The 22,988-nt window shown below is 52.4% G+C and overlaps 1 protein-coding gene across 2 annotated transcripts in view; it reads left to right on the top strand.

Annotated features, from left to right (window-relative positions):
- Positions 1–22,148, top strand: part of TMEM266 (transmembrane protein 266) — a 117,257-nt gene extending 95,109 nt beyond the window's left edge. For both annotated transcript variants that reach the window (XM_058542156.1, XM_058542155.1), the window contains 3 exons: positions 6,474–6,663; positions 19,211–19,273; positions 20,988–22,148. In XM_058542156.1, coding sequence (XP_058398139.1) covers positions 6,474–6,663; positions 19,211–19,273; positions 20,988–21,583 — 849 coding nt within the window. In that variant the 3' untranslated portion in view covers positions 21,584–22,148. The remainder of the gene's footprint in view (positions 1–6,473; positions 6,664–19,210; positions 19,274–20,987) is intronic.
- Positions 22,149–22,988: the final 840 nt, after the last annotated feature.

Here is a 22,988-nt window from a genome sequence, read left to right as displayed (position 1 = left end):
ATTGCATTTTCATTCTTCCCAAGTCACAGGATGGTCTTTTTTTGTTGTTATTCCACTAAGCCAGTTTGCGAGTAGAAAATTTGCTTCATTTTATCATCAAAGCTACCAGACACCTTCCCTCCCAGAGGCCCAGGCCCACGTGAGCCCTGGAGAGCCTTGGTGCTATGGGCGTTTCTCCTTAGCTGTTTTTAGCAGTTTGACTATGGGGTGTCTAGATGTGGGGTTTTTGTATTTATCCTGCTTAGGACTCTCTGGGTTTCTTGAATTTGCAGGTTGATGTTTTCATCAGATTTGGAAAGTTCTTGGCTGTGATTTCTTTATTTATTTCTTGTCCCGTCCTTTCATTCTTCTCCTTCTGGTGCTCTAATTGCATATGTTAGACCTTTTGATCATGTCTCACACCTCTCTTACACCCTATTCTGTTCCCCTATTCCCTCTCTTTTTTCTTTCTCTGGCCATAAGTTTTGATATTTCTCTATAGACTTTTCCTCAGGTTCAACATCTCTATCTTCTACGATTTCCAGTCTGCTGTTAAACCCATCCATCTGAGTACTTAATTTCAGATATTGTATATTAAGGTTTTAAAAGTTCATTTGATTCCTTTTATAGGTTCTATTTCTCCACTGAAATGCTACATCCATTCTGTCCATCTTTCCCCCTACTTTCTTTAACATATTAATCACAGTTATTCTGAAGTCCTTGTCTGTTAAATATTTACATAGATCAGCTTCTATGCAAATTCTAAGCAGCTTCTTAACTGCTTTTTTTTTTTTAATTTTTTTTTTTAATTTATTTAATTTTCCCCCAAAGCCCCAGTAGATAGTTGTATGTCATAGCTGCACATCCTTCTAGTTGCTGTATGTGGGACGCCGCCTCAGCATGGCCGGAGAAGCGGTGCGTCGGTGCGCGCCCGGGATCCGAGCCCGGGATCTGAACCCGGGCCGCCAGTAGCGGAGCGCCCGCACTTAACCGCTAAGCCACGGGGCCTGCCTGCTCCTTAACTGCTTTATGTCTTGATACTCGATCACTCTTTCCTGCTTATTTGCATGAAGAGTAATTCTTATTGTGTGTTACACATTGTTGATGATGCATTTTAGTGGTTCTAGATTATGTTATCTTTCTCTAAAGAGTCAGCCCTCTGGGAATGGGGCATTTCAGCAGGGAGCAAGGGATGGCCCTCCAGACAGCACCAAGGGTTCACTGGCACTTGTACCTTATTCTCTCCCAGCTAGGGTCCCAGAGCTAGTACAGAGCTTGTCATAGACTCAGAATTCATCTAGTCCATTTGCCTTATTGAACACACAGTGAAACCGAGGCCCAAAGAGGAAAAGAGATTTACCCAAAGTCAGAGTGAGGGAGTGGTGATGGGCCAAGAACACAGGCTCCTGCCCCTAGCCCTTGCTTCTTCCCTGTGTGGAGGCTTCCTGCTCTTTCCTGTCCCTTGCCACCATCAAGCTCCCCTGTATTCTGTTTGAGCTGAGTCACTTCCATCTCGCCCATAAGGCTGCAAGTTACCTGACACAAGGTCTGTGGGGCTGGAAGGTTCTGGGCCCAACTTTGCTTCTGATGCACCATCTGGTCCTAACCTCTCCCCAACCCTGTCCCCCAGCACAGAATTATCCTCCTACCTCGGGGCCTCAGTTCACCCATCTGATTAATGAGGCCCTGATGTCCTAGGACCCCTTGACAACCCTTCAGTCAACTGGGGAAGCACATGTGGCCATGTTCAGTAGAGGGAAATCAGGAGCCAGGCTCTGAGGGTCCCAGCTAGTATGTCCTGACAGCCCCCAGGCTGTCACAGCCAATGACCAGAGCTAAGAGCCATTAGCCCATCTGCAGCTCCCCTGTAAGGAGTCAGTCATTCCTCCTCAGGGCAAGGGCTCAGAGCATGCAGCCACCCCACACCCTCTGGGTATGAAGCTTGTAAAAATTTGTCCCCAAAGCAGGTTGCCTCTCCCTCAGCCCCATTCCAATCATGCCCATGCTGACTCTTTTACCTCCTAAATAGTTCTCTTATCTCCATCTGTACTGTCTCCACCCTAGCCAAATTCTGGTCATCTCTGGCCTGGACCACTCGCAGCTCATGTTCCCATACCCACCCTGGCCCATCCCCATCCAGGCCATTCTCCACTCTGCTGTCAGCAAGGTCCTTTCAAAATGCTCATCTGACTCACCGCACTGCCACCTCCATCTCTCCACCTTTCTGGTCAAAAGATTTCAATGATTTCTTGTAGCTCTTTAGATAAAGGCTGAAGTCCTTAAAACATCTTACTGTGGCTACAAGGCTTTGCCTGCTATGGCCCCTGCCAAACTCCCCAGCCCTTTTTATCTACCAGTCCTCTGTCTCTAGGACATACCATGCCTCTTCTGCCACAGGTGCCACCCAGAGCCAGCCCTTGGGACTCTCACAGGAGATTTGTTCCCTGCAGTGCAGCAGACAGCCCCCCTCACTGGGGCCACCCAGGACTCGCTTCCAGGCTGAGAGAGGCATTTTCATTCCAAAACACATAACAATTTTAACATAGGCCTCACCACACTTTACCTGACTTCTTAGTGAATGAATGAATGAGTGAATTCGCCACATGCTTGGGGTTCATATCTCTAGCCTAAAACTTGTTTCAGTGTACATGCCTGTGTCTACACATGTGGGCTTGGGGCTGGGCAAGCCCTGGCCTCTGGCTGTCTGGCCTGAATTCCAGTGGAACACTCACGGGCAGCTCTGTATCAATTACAAGTTATCAATAATGCATCTGTTCAGAATGGCCTAGGAGGCCATTAGCTGGGCCTGCCGGCCGTGATGAGCAACCTTGGAGAAAGTCAGCTCGGTGTGCCCATGGGAAGTTCAGATCAGCCTGGGAAGGAGGGGCTTTCAGCCCCAGCAGAACTTAGGAGGGTTGCCTCATGGGCCCTCCATGACCTCTGAGACCGTGCTGTCAAAGGGGTGGCTCAGACCCTCTCCCCTTGCACAAAAGGCCACCATGTAATAAGCCAGCCTTGCTTTCTCACCCTCTGAGACCAGTGACTCCATTTGAGTACTGAGTTGTTGAGGTCCAAGCCTAGTGTGAGACCAGAGTCAGGGCTCAGTGTGTAGCCAGGGTCAGGACTCTGTGTGTGAGCAGGGACGGGGCTCAGTGTGTGAGCAGGGTCAGGACTATGTGTGTGACCAGGGTCGGGGCTCAGCATTGGGGCTCAGGCTTTGTCTCAGCGTTGGGCTAGGGCTGGGGCTCAGTTTGTGGCTGGAGTTAGGGTTCAGTTTGAAACCACAGAATTGAGCAAAGCTGACTAGTTTCATTCATTCATTTATTCATTCATTCAACAATATTTATTGAGTGCCTCCTGTGTACCAGGCAACAAAACAGTCAAGATCTCTGCTCTTACAGAGATCATATTCTGTTGGGTGGTGAAGGGTAGCAGTGGTGTGCTGGAGCTCTCGCCGGCTTGCGAGAGCCAGCTGTGCATATTTCTTCCCAATTCTGCATGACATGGTGTTGGTAATTTGAAATCGGCCATGGTGGGAGTATTTACACCACAGAGATTAGCACACACTACAAATCAGGCCTCTTTATTTTTTTACCAGCACATCACTGCGGGTAAGGGAGAGGAAAACCAATAGGCAGATCTTAAAGAAAATGGGGAGTGACCACACGTGTTTGATCTGATCTTCCCCAAACTCCACTAAAATGATAGTAAAGAAAAAAATCATAAACACATAAGAATTAGGAAACTCTCTTTAAGTCCTGTCCATCAGAACAAAGAAGATAAAGATTTCAGTGGATTTGGGGAAAATGGAGATTGGATGAGAAAGTGGTAACTGATCTAGCAGAGTGGGGAATTTATAACTTAAGTGCCCACAGAGGACGGTGAGGGAAATGGGTTTATTCTCCCCTTAGAACCACTGAGAGTTTGGGAGAAAGTGGGTGAGTGTGAAGCTGACCCCAGGGGAGGAGTAAAAGTCTCTACACATGGGGCCGGCCGGTGGCGTAGTGGTTAAGTTCGCACACTCTGCTTTGGTGACCCGGGGTTCACAGGTTCCGATCCCGGGCACGGACTGACACACCACTTGTCAAGCCATGCTGTGGCGGCGTCCCATATAAAGTAGAGGAAAGATGGGCACGGATATTAGCCCAGGGCCAATCTTCCTCAGCAAAAAGAGGAGGATTGGCAATGGATGTTAGCTCAGGGCTAATCTTCCTCACAAAAAAAAAACCCACAAAAAATGAAAAAGTCTGTACACATAATATTTGAACCTTGTGGGCCCCCTCCCAAATCCTACACAGCCAGGAGACCATGCTCCCCCACCCTACAAGAGTCAAGAGGTTCGTCCTCTGGAGAAATTGAACTAGAGGGCTCTGCAGGTGAGCATGGGTTAGGCAGGGGCTTGGGGAAAGGTGCAGGGCTGAAAACGAGGATTAAGTGAAAGTGCTTCCATCTAATGGCGGGACCCTCTGCCCCATTCCCCTGCCCTGCTGCCAGCACAGAGGCAGCCAGAGGTGTGTCCTCAGGTAGAAGGCTGACGAACTCTGAAAAACTGAGTGATCCCCGAGATAAAACCTGTGGACGCTGACATTGGGAAGTTGCCCTGATGCCAGTTTCCTGTCCGGCCACCCCAGTGTTAGTGAATGCTTTAATTGTATGTTTTACTTTCATCAAAAGAAAAAAAATAAAACATTAAAATAAAGAAACAGAAATATCAGAAGGTGCTAAGTGCAATGGAAAGAATTCAAAAAGGCTGGTGTGATGGACTGCCTGGGTGGCTGCCTTAGGTGGCAGGTCAGGGAAAGCCCACTGAGGGGGAGCCGGCCATGCGATCTGGGAGCAGAGGGCACAGCTGGGGAAGTGGCCCTGAGACTAACACACACTTAGTGTATTTAAAGAACTATGAGAAGGCCCGTGTCGCAGGGGGAGGTAAAGGAAGAAAGGATGTGATGAAGTGGGCCAGGTAGGCAGCGCCAGATCATGCACCTGCTTTGTAAGCCAAGGGGAAGGAGTTTGGGTTTTCTCCCAAGTGAGGTTTATGGACGAGGGAGTGACATGATCTGATCTAGGTTTGAGAGGATCCCTCTGACTCCACTGGAGAATGGACGGTAGAGGGCTGTAGAAGCTGCAGGTGAGGGGGGCAGTGGAGCTGGAGGGAGGTGGGCAGGCTGAGGGTGGCACTTGGAGGTGGAGCTGGACTTGGGGGCAGATTGGATGGTGGCGTGAGGGAAAGCACGGAAGCAGGAACGTAATTCCATTCCTGGCTCCAGCGACAATGAGATGAAAACACCTGAGCAGCAGGTTTGGGGATACAGAGAAGAGTCCTGTTTTGACCAGGTTGAGTTTGTGACTCCTGTGACCTAATTCCATGTTGCTGTCAGGGAGGCAGTTGGAGGTGTGAGTCTGACATTGCAGGAAGGGGTCAGGGCCAGAGACTGGGCTTCATGTGCAAGTAGGTAATCTCCTAGGTAGGGAGCCCAGGCCCTGAGCCACCCTGGGACCCTCTCCCCCACACCTGCTTCAGGCCTCTGGGGGTTTGACAGGAGGTTGTGCAGAAAAGATGCAATGTGTGCTTGGAACACTAGGTGGCAGTGAAGGCTCTCCTGCCTGCTGAGCCCACAGCTGGTTCCTTCAATGTCAGACCCAAACCTTGCCTCCGCCTAGATGGCCCAGGGGGGCCCCAGGGTGTGAATAGCCATCTCAGCCACAAACTCAAGAGGCATCTGGAAGCCCAAGAAGCTTTCCCCAACAAAAAATTAAACTAAAATCAAAATGTGTGCAGCTTTTTACAAAGCCCTTATGAAGCACCCAAGTCCTCCAAAGAGCTCTATGGAATGAAAAGCCCCATTTTACAGATAAGGAAACCAAGGCCACATGGCCAGTAAGCGGCAGGGCTGGGACTAGAGCCCAGTCCTGTCTGACCAGGAGCATCCACCGCCATCAGAACACCTCCTAGAAGAGGGAAGTGGGTGTTGCTGGAAGACAAACAGACCAGTGGAGAGTCCAGCAAGCACATGATGCCAGGATGGGCTCCCAAGGCAGGCTGGCCCTGGATGTCCGGCGTTTCCTGTGTCCCATTCATCACAGTATAAGCACCTGAATAAGGCTCTCACTTGGACAAGCACCTCTTGGGTCTCACATTTAGGCAAGTAGCTAGAACTGGATTCAAACCTGGTTTTCCTGACTCCTCCTCCAGTGTTCTTCCCGCAAACCACAGTCGTATTTCTTCTCATGGCCATCTTGTCCTCAAAATGGGGCCAGACTACACAGTATCAGAGATGAGACACAGGAACACATTTTATTACTTGGAAAAGGCGCCATAAACATCAGAGGCTCTTGCGATTAGTGTTGAGAGACTTGTAAGGAACGCCCCGTCCAGCCCTTGGATGCACAGCCCATTCCTCCCGCCCACCCCCCTCTATGAGCAAAGTGCCCCAGTCGTCGGGTCAGGCCAGTCCAGGCCTCCGCGCAGCCTACCACCCCTCTCGCTCTTGCAGTTTGAGATCCGACAGCTGCGGGCGCACCTGGCGCAGCAGGACCTGGACCTGGCGGCGGAGCGCGAGGCGGCGCTGCAGGCCCCCCACGTGCTCAGCCAGCCGCGCAGCCGCTACAAGGTGGTGGAGGCCGGCACGTGGGCGGAGGAGACCGCGGCCGAGAGCGTAGTGGACGAGCTGCAGCCCTCAGAAGGTGAGCCCGCCCGCGGCCTCCCGCAGCCCCAGCGCGCGGAGCCCCCTCACCTCCCCCGCACCCCCACCCCTGGGCTTTGCGCAGAGCTTCCCGGAGGCGGAGCACGTCTCCTTGCAGGGCTGCGCCCTCTCATCTGTCCAAGATTGCGGGGGGAGAGAAGGAGACCCTCAGATCCGTGCCCCCAGGACTACCTTTCTGAGCCCAGGAGAAACCGTTTAGTCAAGCTGCCTTGACCTGACTTCGAAATGACCTTCATGAGTTGTACCCGTTTCATGCGTGTGGGCCACTGGCGTGCTTTGCATGCACTGTCTCCGCAGTCCTCACAGCAACCCCTGTCTTATGCCTTTCCTGTTTTATGGATGAAGAACCTAAGACCCAGGAAAGTTCTCCAAAGGCACATTATTAATAAAGGACAGAGCTAGGCTTCAAGCCAGAGGCCTGGGACTTTCCTGCTGGACTGCCCAGCCTGCTAGGACCCTGATGAGAAGTCCAGGACTCGGGCTAGAATAGCCCAGAACCTAAGCCTTGGAGATGGTAGCGAATTGATGGGCAGGTGATCTTAGTGCAGATGGGAGCACCGGCCATCACCCAGGCAGAGTACTGTATAGAAGGCCGGCTGTGTCACCTAATACTTAAGTTTTCTGGGCCTTGGTTTTGCTAGCTATCAAGTGGGAGCCATGCTGAGCCTTCCTCCCAGGGACATTGTGGGGGCAGGTGGCCTCCAGAGCTGCAAAACAGTCCTGCAAATGTATTATTTGTGATCAGGGATGAAAATACCCTCCCCTGGTGTAAGATTTGGGCCTTCTCAGGGTTTGGGGAGGCTGTGTTCTGATGGGCTCAGGCCAGGGATCAGCCTCAGCTCAGGGGCTGGAGAGCCAGGCAGGGGGAGAGCACAGAAGGGATCCTGGGAGCCTTGGATGCAGGTCCTCCTCCCCAGGCACCTTTCCTGCTCACGTCTGAGTCCTCCCTGCCCTAACTTGCACCTGGAAATGTTATCACTAAAATGGTGGTTAAGGGGTTTCTTCACTTTACTAAGAAATTCTTTGGAATATTGACTTCCCCTAATAATTCAAAATACATTTCCAGGTTCACATTTTTTACCTAAAGCTAAGGGAACTAAGATTCATCAAACCCCTCCAAGGGAAGCTGTTTACATGTGATCTCATTTCATCCTCACATTTCCTTTCTCTCATATGGAGAAGGAAGCTCGGACCCAGAGAGGCCAAGAGAATTTCACAGGGTCACACACAGGAAATGGTGGTGCTGTGCTTGGAGCAGCTCCCCCAGGCTGTGGGACCCTAAACCCCAGCTTGATCTAGGGCCCCCTGCACATTGGCGTGCCGTGTTCCCCTTGCCAGGGCAGCAAGGACAGCGAGGCAGGGCTGGGCAGGTGGGGAGGCCAGAGCTCCAGACTCTGCCACTCCCCAGCTCGATGACTCGAGGCTTCAGTGTTCCCTTCTGTAAAGTGGGCTCTTAACTCCAGCTCCGTCTGCCTCACAGGAGGTATGAGGAGCTGATAGAGGTGAGACAGCCCTGCAGGCTGTGAGGCACTGTGAGCAGGTTTTAGGGAGTGGGGTGGTTGCTCTTATGATCTTTTGAGAGACCTTCAGATCTTAGAACTATAGAATTTGGGGGCTAGGAGGGACTTCTGAGTCCAACCCTTCAGCTGATGTGTGAATCCCATCTGTAACCCCTGCCAAGAGGCCTTAGCTTACCTTCCTCTAAGAACAGGCGCTCCAAACCTCACAGGGAAGCCCATGACAACCCAACTTCAGATGGCTCTGCCTATTAGAAAATTCTTCCCAGACTGAGCTGAGGTCTACCCCCTGGCACCTGGCCCTCCCACTTGGCCACAATTTTTATGCATAGGTCTGGTAGGGGTCCTCCCAGCTGAGGCATCCTTTTAGAGACTGGCCTCTGAGTGTTTTCTCCCCCAGAGACGATCACCTGCATTCCCACAGCCAATCCTCAGGGGACAAGCTCTCCGAGTTCTTGCTGTACTGACCCTCCCTGAGCATTCCGTTGTTTTGTTCCCTCTCAGAGTGACATCCAGAGCTAAAGGCAGTTCTTGGGGAGCTGCAAGACCAGGGTGGAGTGCTGAAGGGCCGCCCTGTTTGTTTGTTCTGGACCCGAGACCCCCGTGATGTGGCTGGAAGGCTCCCGAGCCCTGTGGTGGCTGCCTGGCGTGAGCTCACAGCTGACCCAGACCCACGTGTTCCCCACATGGCTCTGCCGAGTCCTGTGTCCCCAAAGCCCATCCTTGGCTTTTGTACCAAGCCCTCCTGCAGAATTTTACATTCATCTGGGTTCAGCTGTAGCTTGTTTGATTCCTGCCTCTACTCTGGGTTTCTCAGGCTTTGTAGACGGACTCACGACCCATCACCAGTTCCTGCTGGTTTGCCTGCCTGTGTGTGTCTTGAAACATTCCCCTTCTTCATCTCTGGACCTTGCCCGGCTCCCTGACCTCAGCGTTGCCCCCACAGGTGCCCTCTGCAGTCCTGTGTCCCCACTGCACGCACGCGCGCACGCACACACATACACACACAGAGTGATCTTTCCAAAATCTTTCATGTCACTGCCCAACTTAACTCCTTGGCTGGTATGTGCTAAGGCTGCCGAAACAAAGTGCTGCAAAGCCAGTGGCTTCCACACCAGAAGTTTACTGTCTCACTGTTCTGAAGGCTGGAAGTCTGAGATCAGGGTCTTGGCATGGTTGGTTTCCTCTGAGGGCTGTGAGAGAGAATGTGCTCCAGGCCTTCCCCTAGCTTCTGGTGGTTTGCTGGTAATCCTTGGTGTTCCTTGGCTTGTAGAAGCAGCATCATGATCTCTGCCTTCCTCTTCACATGGTGTTTTCCCTGTATGTGTGTCTGTGTCCAAATCTTCCTCTTTATAAGGACCCCAGTCATATTGGGTTAGGGGCCCACCCTACTCCAGCATGACCTCATCTTAACTAATTATATCTGCAACAACCTCATTTCCAAATAAGGTCGCAGTCTGAGGTACTGGGGGTTAGGACTTCAGCATGTGAGTTTTGGGGGGATACAGTGATTCAACCCATGGCAAGTGGCATATAAGACCCTTGAGGATCTTGTCTCTGGCTGCCTCCCCAGCCTCGTCTCCTTCTCCTCTGTCTTCACTTTCACTTTAGTCAAATGAAAAACACCGTCATTTCGTTCTGTAAGTGTTCTGTGCAGCTGTATGTCTCTGAGCCTTTCCACATGCTGTTCCCTGGCAGGCCAGGCCTGCCTGCCAAACTTCTCTTCATGCTTAAAGCTCATCTCCGAGTGAGCTCCCAGTCACCACACCCTTCCCTCTAGACCTTACATGAACTCCCGCCAGGCCCGCTCGTGCCCGGTTGCCATGAGCATTTATGTGTGTGTCCCCCTGACTTGTTTATTTCCAGGGCCCGCCCAGGCCTGGCCCTCAGCAGGCTCACCATAGAGTTTGTTCCATGGAATGTAATCTGCAAGCCCATAACTGATCAAAGAACAAAAGAAGGCTCGAGGCATCACTTGTTCCCATGTGAGTCCCTGCAACCCTGCGTCTTCTCTCGGAGCTCAGAGGCCCTCTGGCAACAGTCCACTCCAGAAACCCCACTCTTGGCTTTCAGCTCCTCAGGCTGGAGCTTGTGGAATCTGGAATATAAGAATATAATTCTTTTTGAAAGCTCTTCTGGAAGTCAGCAGCAACTTTTGCCTACTTTGTCTTGCTTCCCAAGGATGGGAGGAGTGGGTTTACAGTCTCCCAGCCCATTCCAGGATCTGCCCCTAGATGGAGCAGAGGGAGCTCCAGAGGACCAGAGGAGCTGCTTCCTTGCTGTCCCTGCTGGACAGCCTCCTTGCTCTGCCCACGGCAGTGGCGAGCTCTGTGCTGTTCTCTCTTCAGGTGTACCCACCTTTAAACATCTGAGCTCAGACGAGCACTTCTGGTACAGCCATGTGTTCTGCAGCACCTCTCTGTCTCATCAGGATCCTTAGCTCTTGAGATAACAGCATGACCATTATTGTCCCTCAGCCGATGACCTCTAGACCCTGGACACCTGATGCCACATTTGGGCCCACAGGGAGTCGAGATCTGGGCTTGGAGAGTCTGCAAACAAGCCAAGCCTTGAAAATAATCCCACAGGAGTGCTATGAAGCTTTGAGCGCCTCCCTCTCCATGCTGCTCCTCCTCTCTCTGCAGTCTCCATAGTGGGTGGCTTCCAGGAGGAAGGGGAGGGAGGTAGGATAAGAACGGAGAAAACTGAGTCAGACTTGAAACCCACTCAGGATAAATCTGATCGGCTGTGTTTCACCAACCAGGGTGTCATGGGGTCTGTGCTGACCCTCCTGGAAACTGGGGTGTGGGGGGGGAGGTCTGAACAAGGCACTCAGGCCTCCCATAGAGATGCCAAACAAGCACCGTGGGAGCAGTTGCAAACGCCCCTCCCATCTAGCCCTGGAACCACACCCTTGCTCTCCCTTATCTCCTCTGTGTCATCCGCTTGGTACCTCCCAGCTCTCTAGATGCACACCTGCCCTGCGCCTGCCCCAGCTTACACAGCCATTCATAGTGCATTCCCCATCCACCACCTCACAGCCAACCCCCAGAGCCGTCAACAGCAAAGCCAGCACTTCTGAGGCAGAGGGCAGAAGCACTGGGGCTAGCAAGTGACATGCGTGATTCACAGCCTTGAATGGGCTAGGGAGACAGGGCATCCCCCTGCTGATCTCTCTTTGCCCAGGAGCTATGTCCAGGGAGGGATTTCCATGACATTAGAAATTACGGCCGGACAAGCTAGGGGCGCTCTGGGCCACTCTGGAGATGGAGAAAGGGCAGTGTTTGTTGGTAACAATGACCTTCAGGCCAGCGAGGGCTCTGAGGCCCACTGTGTCACAATAGTACACAGACAATCCGGGGATTAACCTGCAGACAGGAGCAGTAAGTCACAGGAGCCTCGGGAGGGGGCCTTGCTCTCTGGGGGAGGGCAGCCCAGGAGGGCGGGAGTGCCAGCCCCAGCCCAGCAGGAGGAAGCGGCTCGGCAGTCTCAACAGTTGCCAGCGGGTCACAGTCAGACTAACGCCGGCCAGCTTCTGTTTAGACTTGCTCCAGCACAAATCATTTTTAAAACCCAGGCTGCAAAGTTCCAGGCTTTGGGGCCTGCCAAGTTCACAGTGCCCCTGTGTAGTCATTAATACTTCCCTCCCAAATTTATTAGTCTTGAAGCTCGCCCATAACTTATGAATTACAGCCCCTGGTGGGAGTGCCATGGTTTTCACCATATATCACAGTGAACCTCGGCGTCCCCCACGCTGCACCAGAGCTCAGAGAAACCACCACAGAGGTGCACCAGGCCAGCTGGGCTGGGCCTTCCCTCTACCAAGCAGAGCTGGCACCAGTGTTTACCCTTGGGAGAGGAGAGGCGTGTGCTAATGGAAGCAAGTCGAGATTTCTGCCAGCACTGGCCTCCTAATGTGTGTGCCTGATGGGGGGCACTGGGGCCTGGGGGAGCCCCAGAGCTGTAGGACTAGACCTGGGAGGGCCTCACACAAAGTAGGGAGGCAGCCCACAGGGCAGAGGGTGTAGGTGGTAGTGAGGCAACGACATGGGTTTAAGACTCAGGGCTGGGTTTGAATCTCAACTTGGCCTTGAACAAGTTACTTAACCTCTCTGAGCAGGGCTGGCTTCACATAGGGTTGACCCGTGGGGTCGGTCACACAGGGCCTCATACTTTGTTCAATGCTCTGCTATCACTGTCTTGAAATTCTTAATGCTTTTTTTAAAATTGAGGTATAATTGACATATAACATTATATTAGTTTCAGGTGTACAGTGTTATGATTCGATATTTGTTTATATTGCGAAATGATCACCACAGTAAGTCTAGTTAACATTCGTCACCATACATAGTTACAAAACTTTTTTTTCTTGTGATGAGAACTTTTAAGATCTACTCTCTTAGCTACTTTCAAATACGCAATACAGTATCATTAACTATAGTCACCATGCTGTACATCATATCCCCACGACTTATTTATTTTATTACTGGAAATTTGTACCTTTTGACCCACTTCACCCATTTTGCCCACCCTCCACCCCCAGCTCTGGCAACTACCCATCTGTTCTCTGTATCTCTGAGCTTGGGGTGTTTTTGTTTTTGTTTTAGATTCCGCATATAAGTGAGATCATATGGTATTTGTCTTTCTCTTGGCTATTGTAAATAATGCTGGAGTGAACATCGGGGTGCATATATCTTATCAAATTAGTGTTTTTGTTTTCTTTGGGTAAATACCCAGAGTGGAGTTGCTAGATCATATGGTAGTTCTTTTTTGAATTTTTTGAGGAACTTCCATAACGTTTTCCCTAGTGGCTACACCAATTTACATTCCCACCAACAGAGCACAAGGGTTCCCTTTTCTCTGCATCCTCTCCAACACTTGTTATTTCTTGTGTTTTTGATAATAGCCATTCTAACAAGTGTGAGGTGATATCTCATTGTGGCTTTGATTTGTATTTCCCTGATGATTAGTGATGTTGAACATCTTTTCATGTACTGTTGGCCATCTGTGTGTCTTCTTTGGGAAAATGTCTATTCAGATCCTCTGCCCATTTATTAATTGGATTTTTTTTTCTTGCTGTTGAGTTGTATGAGTTCTTTATATATTTTGGATATTAGTCCCTTATCAGATATATGATTTGCAAATATCTTCTCCCATTCAGTAGGTTGCCTTTTCATTTTGTTGATGGTTTTCTTTTCTGTGCAGAAGCTTTTTAGTTTAATGTAGTCCCACTTGTTTGTTTTTGCTTTTGTTGCCTTTGCTTTTGGTGTCAAATCCAAAAAATCGTTGCCAAGACCGATGTCAATGAGCTTACCACCTATGTTTTCTTCTAGGATTTTTATGGTTTTGGGTCTTACATTCAAGTCTTGAATCCATTTTGAGTTAATTTTTATGTATGGTGTAAGATAGTGGCCCTGTTTCATTCTTTTTTCATGTGGCTGTCTGGTTTTCCTAACACCATTTATTGAAGAGACTGTCCTTTCCCCATTGTATATTCGTGGTTCCTTTGTTGTAAATTAATTGACTATATATGCATGGGTCTATTTCTGGGCCTTAATGCTTTTTGAACAGGGGGCTCCACAATTATGCAGCTGGTCCTGTCTCTGAGCCCCAGTTTTTCCAAAATGACAATACTAGCAGAAGCACATCTTCACTGAGAAGGATTGGGCATTCGGTCATATGCACAGCTCTCATGCCTGGTACACTGCAGACTCTCAGTGAATGTTAATGTCCTTCCTCAGTGAGGGTTGCCAAGCCATGGAGCAGCTAATTGGAGTTCGGGAGCAGGAGCCCCAAACCAGAACTCTCCCTCTGGGCTTTGGGGCCTGTGTCTGCACAGGACGCGTGGACATGCGGTCCTGGCACCCTCTGTCCCATTGCCTGGCCCGTCCCGCCACCTCCAGCAGGCCCAACTGACTGCCCTTTCTCTCCACCTCTGCCTCACTAGGCAGGTTGGGGCTCTACCCAAGTGGCAAAACCAACATAATGAGCGTTGCCATCGCAGCACTCAGCTGGCTTTAAGAGGATTAGTCAGGATGGGTTTGCAGAGTCCTCACAGCCCTGGAGGAAAGTCATTGGGCAGCTTAGAGCAGCTGCAGCAGCTGCCATAGAAATAACTCAAGACTTTGGGCCAGGCAGGGAGCACCACGGGCCAGGAGTTCAAGGAGGTGAGGGGTAGCCCCAGGCCAGACTTGACATTCATTATCTCCGTGAATCTGACAGCTGATGAGCATGTAGGTATTTCTTGTCCCTGTGTTACAGGTGAGGAAGCTGGGGCTCAGAGTGTCTAGGGATTTGCCTAAGACCACACAGCGAGTGCCTGCAGAGCTGGGGTTGGCACCTGGGGTTGTTTTGTTTGTACTCACCCTTCTTTCTTGACCCTCCAGGGTCAGCCAGCTCAGTCCTTCTGTGGGCTGGTTCCTACCTGGCCCTAACTTGGTGCCAAATCAAAACAAACCCTGGGGCAGAGAGCTATTCTCAGGAGGAAGGTGGGCAGCCCTGTGTGGAGGCTGACTGGTGGCCTGTTCCTGGCCAGAAGCATCTGTGCCTGCCTCCCCTCCCTCCCCGCAAGCTCCCAGACACCCAACAGTCACTAGTCTCTGGACAAGAAGTACCAGGGATGGGGAGCAAGGCTGCATGCTGAACGGTGCAAACAGCATCCCGGAGGGTGAGGGAAATGGTCCTGGGAGGTCCTGCGGGCTCTGACGCAGAGGTAGTCATCTGTCCAGTCACTCTGTTTATTGGCGGCTGGCATACGCCAAGCCCCATGCTAAGTGCTGGGGAGACTCTGAGTAAAATGTGCCCTCAAAGGCTCTCAGGCCCCTGTGCGGGTGGGGACAGAACCCCAGCCCATGTGCTCTGTTCTGGAGAAGAAGGCCTGCCTGAAGCAGAGAGCAGGCAAGCACCAGTGTCAGCACTGCTAGAGAAGTCTGGGAAGGCCTCACTTTCAGACTTACATCTTCAAGCTCGCTCTGAGGCCCCTGTGTGGGGACAGGTTTGGAGCAGAAGGAGCAAATGCAGACTGGACAGACCACCAGTGGCCACCTGGGGACCTAGGTTCTGTGTCAGGTATATCCATGGAGCAAGCAGTCCCATTCATTAAACCCACAGGCACAACGAGAGTCCAAAGGGGAAAGCATGAGGTCTGACCTAAGGCTGGACTACAGGGCCAAAACAGAGGGCACCGGGGGTCCCTCAGCTGGTCACAGACTTGGTAGAAGTTGGGTTGTTGGTAAGGAAAGGGAGGAAGCACCGAGAAGTGACTAGAGTCCCAGCCTAGATGGGCAAGGGAACCATTCACCAAGATGGAAGGAGAAACCAAGTTCTCTTTTGGACATGTTGAGTGAGAGGTAGCTGGAGTTCATCCAGGAGAAGTTGTCCAGTTGGCCAGACCAGTCAGTAGCTCAGGGGAGATGTCTGGTCTAAAGGTCACCTGGCCTAGGTTATTTTTATCAACAGCTTGTATGAAGATGTGAGCATCCTCAAATAAATAGTCAACACGGAGATAGGAGAGAGATCTAATACCTTAGTAAACTGAACCAAGATTCAGATTGCTTTCAGCAGGCTGCACCTCTGGGCTGAAACCAACAAGCTGACATTTGCCTGGATGATAAATGTGAAGTCCTCCTTGGGGGTTACACACTACAGCGTGGTGAAGGCCTGGTCTGGCCCCAGCTCCTGCAGAGAAGACCTGGGCGTCTGCGTTGGCCACAAGCTCATGAGTCAGCAGAGCAGGGCGGTTGCTAAACCCACTTGGAGGATGTTAGGCTGCATTAAGGGAATGATCATGCTGGATCTTGGGAAGGACCGGTCTATGAAATAATCCCAGCCTTGCAGGGCAGTGGTGAGGATCAAAGGAGATCAGTGTGTGAAATGCCGAGCCTGCGGTCTGGAGTTTTGAAGGACATAGTAAACGCCAGCTCCCTCCCTCCACCTCCCCCCACATTTTGGTCACATCTGGAGCCCATAGTAAAGCCTTCAGAGTGGAAAGGCTGGAAAACTGGGGAGAGGTGGAAAATGGACAGTCATTTCTTGGGAGAAGAGACTTCTCAGCAGGGATGTGAGGGCTTTTTAAGTGTTGGAAGGTCTGTCATATACTGTGAGTAGGAATACGCTTAGCCTTGGTACCTGTGGAAGGCAGGACCAGTATCTGCAAGGCTTGCACATAGTAGGCACTTCTTGATTAAATGGAGATTGGCTGCTTGACCAAGAAATGGATGTCCCGGGGAGGCCCTGGCTGTGCTCCTTGGAGGCAGGGACTTCTGGCCTCAGTACCCAGCAGAGGGTCGGGCATACTGCGATCCTACTGAGCACAAATGAATGAGAAGTTGCCCACAGCTGATTATCAGAGCTGCTTGACAAAGAGTTTGGAGCTCTCTTCCCTGGGGTGTGCAGGCCGTGGTGGGGAGACCCCATCAGGCAGGTGTTGAAGTGATTCCTGCACTGGGAGTTAGGGGATAGCCCAGATGCCTCCAGTCCCTTCTCACTCTGCCCTGACTCTCGGCTCTTGGAACTGCAGAGCTGGCAGAGGTGTTGGGAGCTGGCTAGCCCAGCCATGCCACAATCTCTAAGAGCCTCGCCAGCCGCCTCTTGGTACAGATGAAGAAACTGAGGCCCAGAGAGGAGATGACCTGCTCAAGCTCCCATGGCAGGCCAGTGGCAGCACCAGGACAAGAACCCAGGATCTGGGTTTTTCTCGTTCACCCCAGGCCACTTCCTGCGAGTAGCTCCCTTGGGATAAAGGTTCATAGGTCTGTGGATACCTGAGTTCGTAGTCCTGCCCATGTCACATGGCCCTCTGCAGCCATGTCACAAGTGCCTGCAGTCGTGGTCTCAGGATAAAACCAAGATAAGTGACCAGAACCTCCTGTCTGGTCCAGTGGTCCCAGTGGCCCTCTGCCTCGCACTGCCTGCTAGGAGCGGCCACACCAGCCACCTCCCACTTCCTAGGGTGGCCTGCAGGGCTAGACAGCATTTACAACATAAATTATGAAGGGCCATGGAGAACCACGTTGCTGTCTGATTCTGAGAGAGTGTTGCCAGCTGATCCTGGAGCAGGGCCTGGAGCCAGCCTGGGGACCCTCCCTCAGCTCAGGCATTAATGCAAAACACACCTCTGACCTGCAGGCAATTAAAGATCAAAAAAGGCCAAAAAAGCTTTTCAGAGCCAGGTACTCCATGTGTGCTGCCCCACCACCTCCCAGTGTCAAGGCAGATTGGCTTCCGCAGCCATTAGCCATCTCAGGTGTGCCGGGGAAGGCAGCCACAGAAAACATGGGGTCCAGTCACCTGTAGACCATGGCTTCTTGGAGCAGCCCCCAGGGGTGTGGGCTCCCTCAGACTTCCACAGGAGAGGAAGGCCCAGACGCTCGTGTGTTGAAGGCCTTCCTATGCCTGACCCCACTCCAGGAATCTGACATTCCCTGGCTCATTTATTTATTTATTTATTTTGGTGAGGGAGATCAGCCCTGAGCTAACATCCGTGCTAATCCTCCTCTTTTTTTTGTTGAGGAAGACCGGCTCTGAGCTAACATCTATTGCCAATCCTCCTCCTTTTTTTTTCCCCCCAAAAGCCCCAGTAGATAGTTGTATGTCGTAGTTGCACATCCTTCTAGTTGCTGTATGTGGGACTCGGCCTCAGCATGGCCGGAGAAGCGGTGCGTCGGTGCGTGCCCGGGATCCGAACCCGGGCCGCCAGTAGCGGAGCGCGAGCACTTAACCGCTAAGCCAGGGGGCCGGCCCCTCCCTGGCTCATTTAAATCTCCTTATCAGCTCTGGAGAGTAGGTATCATTATACCCATTTGACACTCAAGGGAACAGAGGCTCAGAGAGGGCCATTTAGCTAACCTATGGTGGAGTTCGGGTTTGAAAGTAGGTCTGATTCTGATACCCTTCCAGGACCCCAGGACCTGGGGAGGTGACAGTTGCTGAAGAAGCAACCCCTGAGCTAGGCTGACAAGTTGCCAAACTGAACTGAGGGTCTCCATCCTGCCACTCTCCAGTCCCTGCCAGGTCCCTCCTAATTATCACTTGACCCTCATCCCTCCCTTCTGTCCCATCAGGTACCAGCCACCCTCTCTCAGGGCCTGTCATCCCTCACTTGAGCATTGTAGTCTCTGGTCTCCCTGCCTAAAGTCTGGCATCTTCCGAACCACTCTCCCTACCACCCTGGGAGTGACTCACACCTGACCATATTCAAACTTGCCTGTGGTTCCTCATTGTCCTTGGGACAAGGCCAAGCTCCTTAGGATGGCTTTTAGGGTCTCCCATCATCTGCTTTTCCTCCCATTCTCAGGCCACTCTGAATTTCTCACCTCTGCTCTCTCCCATTCCTTCCACACTCCCATCAGGATGACGAACCAGTTTTTTTTTGAGACCCTGTTCCCATGTCATCTCCCTTGACCTGGACAGCTTTACACCTCCTCATTCATTATTCATTCACTAGCTATTTACTGAGCACCTACCATGTGCTAGGATTGTGTAGGGGGTGGGGATGCCCGGTCCCCCATACTGCATGGAAGACGGGGTCCTCAGATGGGCTGAGCCAACGGTCGGCCTCTGCAGCTGCTTTCTGTGGCTGCAAATGGGGCTTTGAGGCTTTTGCACTGAGGACAGCATTTCTAGTGACCCTGAGAACCTCAGGTGGATTCACAGACTCGGGCCATCGGAAAGCCTTCAAGAACCATTTCCATACCCCTCATCTCAGAGCCGGGGGGAAAACTGAGGACAGAGAAGGAAAGGGTCCTGTCCACATCACACATCAAGCTAGATGCTTCATCAGAACCTGGGTCCCTGACATCCAGTCCAGGGCAGCCCTGGGGCAAATGAGACATGTGGTCTCCATGGAGGATTAGCAAGTGGCAGAGAGCTTCTGGGAGGCAGGTGCCTCCTCTCCTGGTGATGGGAGTGGGGACGGGAGGACGGGAGGAGGAGCACCAACTGGCCACTGCCCCTGCCTCTTGGACTTGCTGGCAAGGTGTCACGCTCCCTTCTCTGTCCCCTCCTCCGCAGAAGCCACGGTGAAAGACGACATGAACAGCTACATCAGCCAGTACTACAATGGGCCCAGCAGTGGTGAGTCCGTGTCGGGGCTGTTCTGCATGTACCAGAACCTCTGTGTGGCCCCATGCCAGATGTGATCCTGGCACACCCTGACGTTGAGAGCAGGGACAGCTCAGCCTGGCGTGCCCTCTGGGGGGTGCAGGCAGAGTTCAAGGTTCAGATACCTGTAGCTTTGGCTCCCGGGAAGCTCCAGTGCAGGAGCTGTGGATGCGGGGTGGAGCGCTCTGTGACTGCCAGTGAGGGCTGCGTGTGGGCCCGAAATACAAAGGGGGCTGGCATCTAGAAACCTAAGTTCCCTCAGCGCCTCCCAACCTGAGAACCTTCAGGGATGAGCAGGGTGGGGCTGAGATAACAGCATAATTGGCCTTGAGAGGCAACAGGTGTTGGGCTTGTCCTTCATTTATGTTTCATTCTTGCACTTGAAAAAGTCTCGGGGAACCTAGTGGTTTTCACTTATGGGAAAGGTTGAGTTTTAAAATAATACCAGTCCTTCAGTGTCTCGTTTCTCCTTAGCCAAGGTCTTGTATCTTGTAGTTTGGATTTTTTTTTTTTTTAAAGATTTTATTTATTTATTTTTCCCCCCAAAGCCCCAGTAGATAGTTGTATGTCACAGCTGTACAACCTTCTAGTTGCTGTATGTGGGACGCGGCCTCAACGTGGCCAGAGAAGCTGTGCGTCTGTGCGCGCCCGGGATCCGAACCTGGGCCCCCAGGAGTGGAGCGCGCGCACTTAACCGCTAAGCCACGGGGCCAGCCCCTGTAGTTTGGATTTCATAGCCCTTAAATCCTTGACTACTCCATTGTAAGGCTAGAGTGTTGTGTTGTGTGACATGTAGAATGCGTTTGAATTTTTTCTTTTCACAATTTAGCCCCCTAAAGGCCTCTTCCCTCTTCTCTCTCCTCTTTCAAAGCCTTGTCCAATCTGCTGATTTCAAAGGCCACCATCTCTAGCCCGGACCTCTCCCCCAATCCACTCTCCCCACAACTTTGGGGAGAAACCTTGTCCATACTACACCCACTGTAACTGGGCCCCTTGGTACCTCTCACTTAGAGTCAAGACCTTCGGAAGTGTCCTCTGTCCTCCCCCTGCAGTGCGTCCTACAGAGATTAATCAGTCTTCTGAAGGCACGGCTCTGGTCATGTCACCTGTACACCAGCCCCATTGAAAATTTTGAATGATTCCCTCTGACCATGAAGCCCAAACTCCTTGTCCTGGCACCAGCTTTTCTGAGTTAGTCGGGATGGGCTAGGTTATGCTGCCTGGCAAATAGCCCCACATCTCGGTGGTTTACGTAAATCAGCAAAGGCCCATGGCAGATTGGCTTGGGGCTCTGCTCCCAGGTTGTCATCTTGACTCTAGCACCCAGCAGGCAGAACAGCTACCATGTATTCTAGAGCACTGTTGACTGCCAGGGCAAAATACGTCTGGTTGATGGAGCTTCCCCCAGGAAATGCCATGGGTCAGTTCGCACAGATGATTGGCCAGGGCATGTCACGTGTCCGCACTTGAGTTCAGCAAGACAGGGAGGCATCATCCTCCCTCAGGGCAGGGCGGTGAATATTGGAGAACTGAGCCATTTAGCAAGGCCTCCCCCAACCAAGCCCATCCACACTGCCCAGCGTCCAGCCCTGCTCCTAGATCTCGTTCAACTCAGATTGCCCTCATGGAGGGTCCACAGAGGTGTGGCAGAGGGGAAGTGTGACTGGCATCCTCTCCTTTCTTGCAGACAGTGGTGTCCCAGAGCCAGCCGTGTGCATGGTCACCACAGCTGCCATAGACATTCACCAGCCCAACATCTCCTCTGACCTCTTCTCGGTCGATGTGCCCCTGAAGCTTGGCAGCAATGGCACCTGCGCCAGTGCCACCTCCAAGAGCTTCTCCCACTCTACTCGTAGCTCTGTCACCCGGGCCCAGAGTGACAGCAGCCAGACACTGGGCTCTTCCACGGACTGCAGCACTGCCCGCGAGGAGCCGTCTTCCAAGCCCAGCCCCTCTCCCCTGCCACTGCGGCCACTACCCCAGCAGCAAATGGCAGAGGCCACAGTCCAGGACCTGCTATCCTCCCTGTCGGAGGACCCCTGCCCGTCCCAGAAGGCCTTGGACCCAGCTCCCCTCTCCCAGCCCAGCCCAGCGTGTTCTGCCCAAACCAGCCCCGAGCTGGAACACAGGGTAAGTCTGTTTAACCAGAAGAATCAGGAGGGCTTCACTGTCTTTCAGATCAAGCCTGTCATCCACTTCCAGCCTGCTGCGCCCATGCTGGAGGAGAAGTTCAGATCTTTGGAATCCAAAGAGCAAAAGTTGCACAGGGTCCCTGAAGCCTAGAGCCTCCGGGCGGGCTGGGTGGGAGGAGGGCAGACAGCCATCTCGAAGCTCTCCTGGTGCCCCAGAGGCTGACAAGGGCCACACTCAGGGCCCAGGAGCCCACCTGGCGTCCCTCAGGGTGCTGCCTGCCTCCAGGGAGGTGATGCCAGGCCAGGAGGCCACATGCCTCAGACCTCAAAGCCCAGAGCTGGCGCCTCCTCTGGCCCTGCTCAGGGGAGGGTGGTGCTCATGGCTGGGGTTTTTTAATCATTTTTACAAAAACCAGCCTGTGGCCCAGCTTCAGCAGGGTAGAGCGCAGGGGCCAGCTCAGCCTCATCCGTTGCCTTCGCTCCTGACGCCCACCCTGGACCCTAGGGAACAGCACTGTGAGCAGGGGCTCCAGCCCCACCCCCAAGCCGTCTTCTCCAGGAATCCTGGGTGGGTGGAGCCGACACAATCACACCAAGACCACCATCTGAGCCTATTTCGTTCCAGCTCATTCTCTCATTTTGGCATGAGCTTTTCTGAGTCTTTTCAAGACAAATCTAGTTTTCACCTTCATAGGACATAAAGGGATGGATCTGGAGGGGGTTGGGAGGGTCATGGGAGTTGGGGGACAGCCATTTTCCAATCTTGGCTTTAATAATAAAAACCAGCTGCACTGAGACTTCCAGTTGGCGGAGGTTTTCCTTGGTTGCTGGCCCGGGTGAAGAATCCCCAAGTGGCTTGTTCGGGTTGGGATGGCCTGGTGAAAACCCACCCAGGTGAAGCCCTGACCCCTCCCTGGCAGCCTTGAGGCCTTGCAGCGTGGAAGGAGCCTTGGCCCCCAGGCAGGAAGCTCTCACACTGCCTGGCTCTGTGACTGTGGACCAGTCCCTTCCCCTCTCTCATCTCCCCACCAAAATGGAGCTCAGAATTCTGCCTGCCTTGACCCAGGGCTGCATCCCTCAGGGACCTTGGACTCAGCAGGTCCAAAGCTGAGCGCAGTGTCTTGCCTGAAGCCTGCTCTTCCTCCGGGTTCCCAGCCGGGCACGGCCATCCACCCGGCTAGGAGTGTGCATGGCGTTGACATCGTTGGCTCCCTCCTCATCCCCCACAGGCGGTCACAGATCCTGGCCATTCTGCCCTGCACATCACCTGCCCCAGACTCAGCCCCTGGTCCTGCCCTCCTCCAGTGTGTCCCCCCAGGCTGCTAAGCCTGCTCAGTGTCTCCCTTGCTGAAAAGCCTCCAAGGGATTTTGTGTTTATAACCACGATGTTTTGTTTCATATGTCCGAAAAAAGGGGGAGACTTAATTGTTTTAATTTCAAGGGCTCCCGTTGCCTCAACTGAACATCTCGACGTGGTCACAGTCCCTTTGTGAGCTGGCTTGCCTGCCCCTCTGGCCGCCCTCCTGGCCTGTTCTTTCTCTGGGTGGTTCTCCCTG

Source organism: Diceros bicornis, chromosome 5 (genome assembly GCF_020826845.1).
Source record: "Diceros bicornis minor isolate mBicDic1 chromosome 5, mDicBic1.mat.cur, whole genome shotgun sequence".
Lineage (NCBI taxonomy): Eukaryota > Metazoa > Chordata > Mammalia > Perissodactyla > Rhinocerotidae > Diceros > Diceros bicornis.
Note: the sequence above shows the minus strand (reverse complement) of the source record. Positions and strands in the feature narration are given on the sequence as shown.